Consider the following 13,619-nt stretch of genomic DNA (forward strand, 5'->3'; position numbering starts at 1 on the left):
ATTTTTTAAATTATATACATAATCATTTCAAAAAGGTAGACAGACATGTGGCATACCATGTGCAAGGGCAGCTATCTGGCACTGACAAAGGAAGTGCCAGAACAATCCTTTGAGATAGTATGAAACCTCGGTTCTGAAGTTGTTCTTCGCTTTCCTCTTGCGCTGGATCCTACTCAGGCTCATCCATGTACGGTTAAAAGCTAAAATCCTTCACTGCCGCCATTTTTAATAAAAAGTAGCTTATAAATAAAAGTTGTGATCTTTGTTTGGGATTATAGTGCCACCCTGTGCACAACAGCAGAACCCTAGAATCTTTAAAAAAAAAAAAAAAAAAAGGTATTATCTGTGTTTGTGAGGACATAAAAACAGCAGAAACGTTGATCTACTGACAATATTTATTGGCTTGAAATATGTACAATTTTTCTTGATCATTTAAAATACGCCTAATACTTAAAGAGGAACTGCACTTATTTGGAATTTTGCCTATCATTCACAATCCTTACGTAAGACAAGAACACGTTCTCTTTTTTTATGCATTCTAAATATTAAATAAATGCGATCAAATCCTATGGAAGTCGCTCTATTCTGCTTATAAAGCACACATTAAAACATCCAAACACCTTCATTAAGGTTTAATATACATGCTGTAAGTATATATGTAATGTAGTAACATGCACATTTATAATAACATTTAATATTTAACTATTTTGATCAGTTTAAGCATTCAACATCGCATTCATTTCAAAAACACATCACGACGTTCACTTTTTCCTCGAAAATATCACTGATTATTACTCACTGCAGACTTTATGAGAGCCACAAACATAATGACAAACACAAGGTCTGCTGTCACTAGGATGCCGACTGATACAAGCTTGTTGTAATCGTGTTTGATGAAGAATGACTCATAATCCTTGTGAAGAACAAAGGGGGTGGAACCAAGCGCAGACCAAGCATCCTTTGTGTGTGTTTCTCGCCATTCATTACTGGATGTAAATTGGATGCCAAAGTTGATCAACTTGTTAATTTATGTCTTAATTTATCCAGGTGAGAGGCATTATTTATGATCTGGAATAAACTTTTGCGAGTTCCAAGGCGTAAAAGCAGCTCACCAGTCACTGATGTCAATACAGCAATACACAAATTGTTAACTCCCTCTAAGCACGGCACCGCTAAAAATAGTTTATCTGCTTTAGCACTTATAATAACAATATCACTAATAGTTGGTTAAAATTCAAGTCATGAATACACATTTTGTATCTTTGGCTCTTTTAGGATGTTTTTTTAGAGGGATTTATGGGCGGAATAGAGGACCTCCCATTCACTCCATTATAAGTAGACTGTTATTTAAGAGTTAGAATGCATTAAAAAAACAACAACTGTCGTCTTGTCTCTCATAATGATTATGAACGATAGGCAAAAATCCATAAAAAGTGCAGTTCCCATAAGAATCAAAACACATTAGGGAGGTTGTGCAGAGTCCAACGTTTATGTCAAGCCGCACCTTCAGTGTTCATCAGGAAGAGTCTGGACCAACATCCTCATTCTGCGATAAACTAAGGATCTCCTGGATCTTCGCCATATCCTTCTGGGTCTCCTCTGTCCTCGAGCCCACGTTCAGATTGCCTATCAACTCGTCAGTCAGGTGAAGTCTGGTCGTCCTGTGTATTGACGAGGACAACAAGAAATAACACATCGTGTTTATTAATCATATTAATTTACATGATCCAACTCACCACTCTGCCAGCTGGTGTTCATACATCTCCTCACGCTCACGCCGCCTCCTTTCTCTGACATTTTCTCCTGTTAGTGAGTTTACGCCGAGGATCAGTGCGCCCGTAGGAATCCTAGGAACAAAATCTGTTTACATTTGGATTTGTGCACTACACTGTACACCTCCTGCATATGCTTAAGGTGTCGCAGCATGCAGGTGCTCCCTTTTGACTGGTGCAGACTTCAAACATACAACACTACATCCATCCATTTTCTACCGCTTCTCCCTTTTTGTGTTGCGGGGGAGCTGGAGCCTATCCCAGCTACAGTTGAGCGGAAGGCAGGCTACACCCTGGACAAGTCGCCACCTCATCACAGGGCCAAAACCAAAACGGGTAATTCAGTAAAGTAAAACTAAATTTATGATCAGTAATGTTCGCCGTCATTTTGTCTTTGTGACGTCAAGTTTGTTCCCGATTAAATGCACTTTTGTGGCACTATAAAAAAAGAGGGTCCACTTGCAAAGTGAAATCATCTGCAATAAAACATGACGCCACCTTCCTATTAGTGGAAAAAAAGCTCCACATTGACCAATATTAAACACCACTTGGTTGCTAAAAGAGAGGAAGGAATATGAACACTGCCACCATGTGGACAACTGATGTAGAGAACGACATTGTGTCTTTGAAAGATCTACGGCAGGGTTTCTCAAACTGGGGTGCACAGGCTTCATCGAGTGGTACGCCAAATAATTGCTTAATTCAAGGGTCTCCAAACTACAGCCCGCGGATTGTTCCGAATTAAATGTTAAAACATGAAATGAGAAACATTACAATCGTGTTTGCATTAAATGGATGAGGTCGACAGCAAATATTAGACCACATGCAGTTTACAAGGGTATATATATATATATATATATACACATACATACATACATACATACATACATATATATATATGTATATACATACATACATATATATATATATATATATATATATATATACATATATATATACTGTATATATATACATATACATATATATATACTTTATATATATATATATATATATATATATATATATATATATATATATATATATATATATATTATATATATATATATATATACATATACTTATATATATATATATATATATATATAAGTATATGTATATATATATATATATATATATATATATATTATATATATACATATACTTATTTATATATATATATATATATATATATATATATATATATATAAATAAGTATATGTATATATATATAAGTATATGTATATATATATATATATATATATATATATATTATATATATATATATATATATATATATATATATATATATATATATACATATACATACATATATACATACATACATACATACATACATATATATATATATATATATATATATATATATATACATACATATGTGTGTGGGAAAAAAATCACAAGACTATTTCATCTCTACAGGCCTGTTTCATGAGGGTTTCCTCAATCATCAGGAGATTTTAATGGAAGCATTCACATACCATGGTTTATATAGGGCACAGAGCGGGTGGGTACAGGCAGGCGTAGGGGCGTGGTGATTGGCTCATGTGTTACCTAGGAGGTGTTTCCTTCTGTGACGGCATGCTGATACAATTTCGCTGCGCTTGTTGAGGGATAACAAGTCTGGACTGTATATAATAAACAGTTTCTCTTTTAAGCATAGGTTGCATCTTTTATTACCACTGTTGTAAGGTGTGCTGGATGCAAGAATTTGCCATGTTATCGAATATTCAACATTATTGTCTTTGAGATTCCAAATGTGTTTACTGAGTTCTGTAGTGTTCCGCAAGCTTTTGCTTCTGAAAGAGGCTTTGTGATTGTTCCATCTGGTTTTGAATGCTCCCTCAGTTAGGGACGGCGTGGCGAAGTTGGTAGAGTGGCCGGGCCAGCAATCGGAGGGTTGCTGGTTACTGGGGTTCAATCCCCACCTTCTACCATTCTAGTCACGTCCGTTATTATTATTTACATTGTAGATTGTCACTGAAGGCATTAAAACTATGAATGAACACATGTGGAGTTATGTACTTAACAAAAAAAAATTAAATAACTGAAAACATGTTTTATAGTCTAGTTTCTTCAAAATAGCCACCCTTTGCTCTGATTACTGCTTTGCACACTCTTGGCATTCTCCCAATGAGCTTCAAGAGGTAGTCACCTGAAAGGGACTTCACAGGTGTCATAGTTTTGATGCCTTCAGTGATAATCTACAATGTAAATAGTCATGAAAATAAAGAAAACACATTGAAATGAGAAGGTGTGTCCAAACTTTTGGCCTGTACTATATATATGGTTGTTCTTAATATTTCTTGATATTCTGTCATCTATATTGACATTAATCAATATATATTGATTAATTATTTATGTTGACTCATGCTCTAAAATTATTATTATTTTAAATCGGGTTAATCACACTTTTGAATTTTTATTAATTTTGATTGATAGCAGAAAATTGCATAATTAACTTATAAAAGGACACAAATGCGATTTTATTGTCAGAATGTCATATACAGATATTTAAAAAAAAATGTTTTTACCGTAATGCTCAAAAATTGGTTACAGTATTACCTAATATACCATATATTGAAGCGAAATATGCCAGTTGGAGTGTTCTCCCTCATCGTTGCACTGATGTATGTATTGACCTGATCACTGATTGTATAACAACCCACGCCGTTTTTTAGGTACCTATCTTCAGTTATCCATCCATCTATCCATTTTCTAACGCTTATTCCCTTCGGGGTCGCTGGAGCCTATCTCAGCTACAATCAGGCAGAAGGCGGGGTACACCCTGGACAACTCGCCACCTCATCGCAGGGCCAACACAGATAGACAGCCAACATTCACACTCACACACTAGGGCCAATTTACTGTTGCCAATCAACCTACCGCAGGGGTCACCAACCTTTTTGAAACCAAGGGCTACTTCTTGGGTACTGATTAATGCGAAGGGCTACCAGTTAGATACACACTTAAATAAATTGCCATAAGTAGCCAATTTGCTCAATTTACCTTTAACTCTGTCATTATTAATAATTAATGATATTTATCTTTGTGGAAACACTGATCATCTTAATGATTTCTCAAAATATATATATATAGAAACAGATAAATATCATTATGCAACACTTTATTTTTATATTTTCTCTAAGTGCACATTTTTCAAATTGAACATTTTCAAATGATCACTTCTAAGACAGTCTTGTGAAATCACAATATCCCATTTTAACTAGCTAGCCACTAACATTTTTTAACAAATCATGAATTACTTTGCACCATGTTTGTACAAATAATAACTCATGTAAAATACAAAAGTAAACTCTCAAATTTTTAAATCATGTCACACTTTGAACTGGACACCAAATCTGTTATCTGTTTCTTTGTCAGTTAGTGGGAAGCCTGGCATTGCATGCTGTTAACTAGTGTGTTGTACTCTGGTGTGTAACTTGACACTGCAACTCTGAGTGAGTCTTGCAGATGTGCATCAGTGAGGCGTGTTCTGTGTTTGTTCTTGATGAAGTTCATGTCAGAAAAGGCTGATTCACAAAGATAAGATTTTTCCTCATTGTTTGCGGAACCTTCTTAATCTTTTGGACATATTTTCACAGCAATCTGGCTTTAAGCTTAATTATGATAAATGTAAAATGTTAAGGATCGGAAATCTAAAGGGAACGTCCTTTCGAATGGAATGCAAAGTGCCTGTTTTGTGGACAGATGGACCAGTTAACATACTTGGTGTTGTTGTCCCAGAAAATCTGGAAGATCTAGGCTCAGTAAATTATGATAATCGACTAAGAAAGCTGGACAAAATTATGCAATTATGGAAAGGGAAATCCCTAACCTTGTATGGTAAAATGTCTATTGCCAACTCGTTAATTATTCCTCAATTTATTTATTTGTTTTTGTCATTACCAGCTCCATCACAAAACTTTTTTAAGATTTATGAGCGGAGGGTCTTCGATTTTGTCTGGAACGGCAAACCAGAAAAGATTAAAAGAAAGGTTTTGTACAAAGAGTATGAATATGGGGGCCTGAAACTTCTCAACCTTGAAGCTATGTGTCTGTCTTTAAAAGCATCAATTGTTCCAAAGATGTATTTAAACATTGAGTGGTACACAAATGTCCTGTTGGACAAAAAACATGTACTGTATCAAAATAAATTGTATCCTTTTTTACAAGTGATCCCCTCCCAGAGAGTCTGCTGGGAAACATGGCGGGGTTCATAAAAGAAACAATCCACTCATAGTGGTGTTTTCAATTTTATGTGCCAGAAAAAAGAGACAATATTTTGCAGCAGTTAATATGGATGAACTCTAATATTGTAATAGATGGAAAGCCTTTCTTTTGGAAAAATATGTTTGAAAGAGGAATCATTTTTGTCAATGATATCAATGAGAATGGTAAAATTATGAAATATGATGAATTTAGAGCTATGTATGGTGATGCTTGCTCAAGCTTTTCATGTTATCAACAAACTGGAGTAATTGGGAAAAGGTGGAAACAAATAATTAATTATGGAACTACTAAATTATTAGTTTGTAAACCTCTAATAAGAAATTCTAGTTGGCAAAAAGGAACTAAAATAAATAGAAAAAGATATAATTTTTATTTAATAAAGAAATCTTTGAAGGCTGCCTCATACAACACAAATGGAAAATGGGAGGACTTTTTTGACTGCCCGTTGCCATGGGATGCCATATTCAAACTAATCTATAAAACCACTATCGATGTGCAAAATCGTTATTTTCAAATTAAAAGTATTTATAACTTCGACACCCACAGGGAAAATGTTAAAATTATGGAATATGACAGAGTCAGATGATTGCCGATTTTGTTGTCAGGAGCCTGAATCCACCCTGCATTTGTTTTGGTATTGTCATATTGTGTCTTTGTTTTGGGTGGAAGTTGAAAAAATGTGTTTAAGGATTGGTTTGTTTATGAAGCTTAATGTGGTTTCTGTTATTTTAGGAGAGTTCATTGACAATCATGATTTAGTCAATTTAATTATAGTACTCGGTAAAAGGTTTATTTTTAAGGCCAAAAACAGATATTCACTTAGTATTACTTTCTTTAAAACATTTATTCAGTATTTTCTAACTTTAGAAAGTTACATGGTTGAAAACGATAATGATGCCAAAAAACATTAAAAAAAAAGATGAGAAGTCCTCAAAGGCTTATTTTGAAAGTATAATTATGTTTATAGATTATATGATATCTGTTGTTGTGTTCCCTAATTTGAGTGACCTGGACATAATCTGGACTGTACATAAATGCTTATTTTGAAAATGTAATTTTGTTTATAAATTATATGCAATCTGTTGTGTTCCCTAATTTTTTTCTGTGTACATGAATGAAGGTGTGTGTTGCTGAGTCCGACTTGGACATTATCTGGACTGGGCCTGGTTTAAAAAACCCTTTAAACAAATCTAATTTCATTGACAACCTGGTCTGTTGAAGATAAGGCCCTTTTTTAAAAAATAAAATAAAATAAGATAAATAAATAAAAAACATTTTCTTGGATAAAAAAAGAAAGTAAAACAATATAAAAATAATTACATAAAAAAATAGTAATTAATGAAAATGTTAGTGGACCAGCAGCCTATACAATCATGTGTGCTTCAGGGACTGTGTCCCTTGCAGATGTGTTGTCTATGTTGTGGGAACCAGAATATTGGTAGCAGAAAGAAATAACCCCTTTTTTGTGAGTGGGTGTGGATGAGTGTGCATGGGGGAGGTTGTTTGGGTTGATGCACTGATTGAAAGTGTATCTTGTGTTTTTTCTATGTAGATTTAATTGAAATAAAAAAATAAAAACAATTTTTTTTTTTTTTTTTTAGAACAGGCCCGCGGGCGACTCATCTGGTCCTTACGGGCGACCTGGTGCCCGCGGGCACCGCGTTGGTGACCCCTGACCTACCGTATCCCCAGGTGCATGTCTTTGGAGGTGGGAAGAAGCCGGAGTACCCGGAGGGAACCCATGCAGTTATCTTCAGTTAAAGTAAAGGAATATGTGCAGTCAAAATAAATTGATATCTTCAATAATATCTATATATAATATATAATAATATATCAATTAATATCTTCAGTTAAAGTAAAGGAATATGTGCAGTCAAAATAAATTGCGAGATTTTTCTGTGTTCAAACATGATTAATGCAAGTTTTGGTGATTAATCGCATGTGTTAACATTGACAGCCATAATATTGACGTTTTATCATCCATATTTATAGTGTATAATCTACACTTACTGTATGTCTGATCATCTGTATTGACATTCTACCGTATCATCTCTACTGAGGTGGACCAAAACAGGGTTTTTGGAAGGAGACTATTTGTTGTGTACATACTGTAGTTTACTGTAACAAACTGTAGCTGCCTGGCTTTGAAGGTATATAATAGTACTTGAATGTATTTAACTCTGTTGGTTGATACATTTTTACATACCAGCCATCCATCCATTTTCTACCGCTTATCCCTTTCGGGGTCGCGGGGGGGTGCTGGAGCCTATCTCAGCTGCATTCAGGTGGAACGCGGGGTACATCCTGGACAAGTCACCACCTCATCCCAGAGCCAACACAGACAGACAGACAGCATTCACACACTGTAGGGCCAATTTAGTGTTGCCAATCAACCTATCCCCAGGTGCATACATTTCATATTTGAATTTATCGGACAAGTTCAACACCCGTTAGAAATGTTCACAGTCAAAGGTTTTTGGAGATTTTAGACTGAATGAATGATGTCAAAGTGAGAAAAAATAACTGTACAGTCACACGTATGAAGTTGCACTGAAAAAACCCCATAGCAAGATAAACAGTTTTTAAGGTAAAATATGAAATGTAAACTGAGTAGACATGCCTACCCTGGACCTCAGGAGTTTAAATGTTCCGCTTGAGTTTCGGTGTCACGTAAGCTATAAACAGACACTATGCATGATCTGCTGTATCACACGAAACTAACTAGACACTATCCATAATGTACCAACCATGTCAATCTTTAATACAACAGGTCCAAATTGTATGCATACTTTGGTTTTAGTCTAAACGACGGCATGGGTAGAGACAAATATGACACAGGATCTAGAGCGTGACAAACTGCTTAACCTTCTTTCATTGCTGATGTAGGTGCACCTGCCACACGTCAAACGCTCCAGGTGGCTGCTCACTCGGGCACATATTAACAGGGGAGGAGGTGATGCGAGTATGGCGCCAGTCACACAGACAAGTCTGGGCCAAAAGGACGGCCATTGCGCTAGCAGTGTTAAATTAGACCTTTGGCTCCGTTTTTCCAATAGTATCAATAAGAACAAAAGTATTTACTCTTGGTTCCTTTGCATTTTCATCTACCGTCTACACCAGGGGTGTCCAAAGTGCGGCCCGGGGGCCATTTGCGGCCCGCAGCTAATTGTTTAGCGGCCCGCCACACATTCTGGAAATGCCATTGCAAAAATCAAAAAAACATTAAAAAAGTGGAATGAGGTGAAATCTAACTAGAAAACGTTGCAATGTTGACACAAAGCTGCCATGCAGGCTGTTTTTTTAAATTTTGTCTATCTTTATTTTCCTTTTTTTGCCATTGCTCAAAAAAAAAAAAAAAGACGAAAAATCAATAATAATGAATTATTGACATCTTCAAGGCTCCAATTACTTCAAATATTTCACATTAAAATGTTTTATGTGGAAAAATATTGCATATATTGTGTGGTTGCCATATAAAAACATCCACGTTTTCTTTGACAAAAGAGCATAAAACAAACAAAATAATAGTTCAAACGTAAAATCGACAGATATACTGTATCTGAAGTTGATCTCGTAACTTAAGTGTTGTAAGTAAAACAAATAATAATAAAAATGTATCACTTTATGAGTGGGGTACCTTTTGGATCCCAAAGATATTTAGTGGGATTTTATTTATCTTTTCACTGTGATTAATCAAAAATAATAATGAAAATAAAATCAATGGTGTCCTGCATTATTGATCTTTTCAGGGCTCCAACTACTTCACATAAACATTGCTTTCTGAATGTTTTGGGCGGTGGAGGAAATACTGCACATTTCAGTTTTACTATAAAAAACAAAATTGTCTTTGACAGAAAAGGCATATATAATAATAGGCAATAATAATTTGACTTGTTTTTAACATTTTTATGACTGAGACCCTTTACGGGCCCCAGGATCCCTAATTGTTAAAAAAAAAACATCTATATATTTTGTTATGGTTTGAAAATGATAAATATCAAAATGGCCCCCGCATGCTTTAATTTTTCCGTGTGCGGCCCTCAGTGGAAAAAGTTTGGACACCCCTGGTCTACACCCAGGCTGCATTTGACTGAAAACTGGCATTTTGGCCAAGATGCCAAGATCTATTTAATAGTTTTTAGTATTTGCATGTATTCTATTTCTTGTTAAAACATTTGTGAGCTCCATAAATGCTGCTGTAACACATTTTCAACTGTGATATTCTATGAAACTTCTCTTATCGTTACACATATCATTACGCTGTTCTTTCTTGTTGTACTCTTTCTGATATGACAATCCTGCATTTTTCATATGGAAAGTGTGTGTCTGTGAAGATAACCCTAATCACTATGTTTACGTGCAGATAGTAAAAGTATAGTGAAAACTTTTCAGACATTCAGATTGACAATTCTGAGTCAAAGTGGTTTTATGATTGTTAAGAGGCTATTGGGACCCCTGGCATATGGATGTATCAAGCCCGATATTAGTTATGTACTGTACATGTTGGAATTAGGGCTGTCAAAAATAAAAGCGCTAATGATTTAACAGAAGTTTCCTTTAAAGGTACTATTATTTAACATGCATCCTGTGTGGCCCTCAGTCCATACCATAGAAAATCAGGGGCGTTCCAGCTGATGTTGAGTCACTGGAATAAATAGGGAGCAGAAATGGACAAAGAAAAAAGTATGTTTAATGGCAAGTTTAGCTTGGAAGCCCTGGCAATTTACTCTCTTCACAAGACCAAAGTTATTTCCATCCACTCTCAACGTGAGTTGAGTCATTATTATTATCAGAGTTACGAGCTGCTAGCATAAGTACTGTTGCCAAGTGCGTTCATTATAAGCGACTTTGGGCTTTTTTTTTTCTTCGAAATTCGCTTGCATAGTTTGTGAGTCGCGGGTTTTGATTGTTTAGGCTTGATTTTGAACGTCTGGTTACTTTTTTGGGCTTGCTTTTCTGTCCCCACAATAAAGCAAAAGACGAGCGCGCTGTAGGTAGTTTGTCCTTGTCTATACGTTTCCTGGTTATCGGGCACCCAAACGCACGCATGCAAATGATGCATGTGCTACTACGCCAGAACCCAGGCCGACTGAGAAACAAGTGACAAGATGGACCAAGAGCATAATGCAGTGGTGTCCATACTTTTTGACTTAGAGGCCACATTAAGCTGAAAGAATTTGTCCGGGGGCTGAAAGCATGTAAAGTAACTATACAAACATACATACATACATTCACGCACGCACACAAACACAGACGTACATACAACCAGGCACACACACAAACACACAAATATATGTGTATATATGTATATATATATATATATATATATATATATATATATATATATATATATATATATATATATATATATATATATATGTATATACACCTGGGGATAGGTTGATTGGCAACACCAAATTGGCCCTAGTGTGTGAATGTTGTCTACCTGTGTTGGCCCTGCGATGAGATGGCGACTTGTCCAGGGTGTACCCCGCCTTCCGCCCCAATGCAGCTGAGATAGGCTCCAGCACCCCCCGCAACCCCGAAAGGGACAAGCGGTAGAAAATGGATGGATGGATATATATGTAGATGGAGATATATATATATATATATATATATATATATATATATATATATATATATATATATATATATATATATATATATATATATATATATATATATATATATATATATATATATATTACACATATACATATATACATAGAGTATATATATATACATACATATACTGTGAATCTTTGGGAACTACACGATTCGGTTCGATTCTTGGGGCTAACGATTCGATTCAGAATCGATTCTCGATTCAAAATCATTATTTTTTAATAACATTGTGTGCTAGTTCTATGATTAACTACATTCAACTACATTAACATTCCATTCAAAAGATTAACATCTGTGAAAAATGTCTATTACTTAAAAGAAAACTGGTTTTGTTTAATAAAATTCTACCCACACATTTAATAAAAGTCAAATACAAATAAGGCAACAAGGAAATCTGTACAGCCGATATGGGCATCTACATCAACAATATGATTTGCATTTTTCCCATCATGCATTGTGGTGGTTTTATAAGGGGTGTAATTGTGAATTATGTTGGGTGATTGGACATGTTTTATCATATCCACAAAGTTCAGAGAGCACGTTGTGTTAATTGTGACCGTGTGTTGAATTCCTGTGTTGGCTGCAGTTTGTGGGAAAGGTTGTGGATCATTTAAGTAATACCTGTGCTGTGTGTACTTCAATCTTAAATTAATGGTCATTGATCTGCTTTATTCCTATTGTCCACAAAAAGGCAGCATTTTTGCAGTAATTAGACTGTCAGCTATGTAAAATGAAGCTATTGGCACCCCGAGGGCCAGATTGCTCAACAAACTTGTGACGACTCGCGGGCCAAAATGAAGATGTCGGCGGTCCGCACTTGGCCCACGGGCTATAGTTTGGAAACGCCTGGTAAAACGTATGTATGCATGGATGTATATCTATACATTTCATAATAGAGAAAGACAGAGCACTAAAAGACTGGATTTGACCTCAGCTGGAAAATGTATAGCGTCTGTGTGTCTGTAATGAAGTATTGTTTTGAGCTGTTAATGTTAGCATGTTTAATACACAAAAGCGTATAAATCCAACAAATAGTCAAGTCCCATGTTGGGTGTACATGTTAATGAAGTACCAGTACACTTAACTAAAGAAAAAAAAGCTTCTATTTGTGATTAATTATGAGTTAACTATGGAGGACATTTGATAAATCAAGATTAATATTTTAATCATTTTGACAGCCATAGTTGGACTATAAAGTGGTTACTCGACATGATAATTGCTGCCTGGAAAAGTATGATAGGATTTTGTTGACATGGTGTGGAGAAGAGGCAGTAAAGGTTTGAATTTGTGTGGTGAGCAGTAAACAAATGTAATAATAAGATGTTCTTAAATATTTCAACATCCGCAGCATGTGCCTCACAATACGAAGGTCCTGAGTTCAATCCCGGGCTCGGGATCTTTCTGTGTGGAGTTTGCATGCTCTCCCCGTGACTGCGTGGGTTCTCTCCGGGTACTCCGGCTTCTTCCCACCTCCAAAAACATGCACCTGAGGATAGGTTGATTGTAGGGCTGCAACTAACGATTAATTTGATAATCGATTAATCTGTCGATTATTACTTCGATTAATAATCGGATAAAAGAGACAAACTACATTTCTATCCTTTCCAGTATTTTATTGGAAAAAAACCCAGCATACTGGCACCATACTTATTTTGATTATTGTTTCTCAGCTGTTTGTACATGTTGCAGTTTATAAATAAAGGTTTATTTAAAAAATAAAAAATAAAAAAATTAAAAAACAATTTCGTCCGCGCATGCGCATAGCGTAGATCCAACGAATCGATGACTAAATTAATCGCCAACTATTTTTATAATCGATTTTAATCGGTTTAATCGAATAGTTGTTGCAGCCCTAGTTGATTGGCAACACTAAATGGTCCCTAGTGTGTGAATGTGAGTGTGAATGTTGTCCATCTGTGTTGGTCCTGTGATAAGTTGGCGACTTGTCTCAGGGTGTACCCCGCCTTCCGC

At 35.5% G+C, this 13,619-nt stretch overlaps 1 protein-coding gene across 3 annotated transcripts in view; it reads right to left on the reverse strand.

The window, feature by feature from the left end:
- Window positions 1-383: 383 nt before the first annotated feature.
- The window catches only part of timmdc1 (translocase of inner mitochondrial membrane domain containing 1), a 38,913-nt gene continuing 25,677 nt past the window's right edge, over window positions 384-13,619 (reverse strand). For all 3 annotated transcript variants that reach the window (XM_062053994.1, XM_062053993.1, XM_062053995.1), the window contains 2 exons: window positions 1,737-1,847; window positions 384-1,661 (listed from right to left, as the gene is read on the reverse strand). In XM_062053994.1, the coding sequence (XP_061909978.1) occupies window positions 1,517-1,661; window positions 1,737-1,847 (256 nt within the window). In that variant the 3' untranslated portion in view covers window positions 384-1,516. The remainder of the gene's footprint in view (window positions 1,662-1,736; window positions 1,848-13,619) is intronic.

This window comes from Entelurus aequoreus, linkage group LG07, assembly GCF_033978785.1.
Source record: "Entelurus aequoreus isolate RoL-2023_Sb linkage group LG07, RoL_Eaeq_v1.1, whole genome shotgun sequence".
NCBI lineage: Eukaryota > Metazoa > Chordata > Actinopteri > Syngnathiformes > Syngnathidae > Entelurus > Entelurus aequoreus.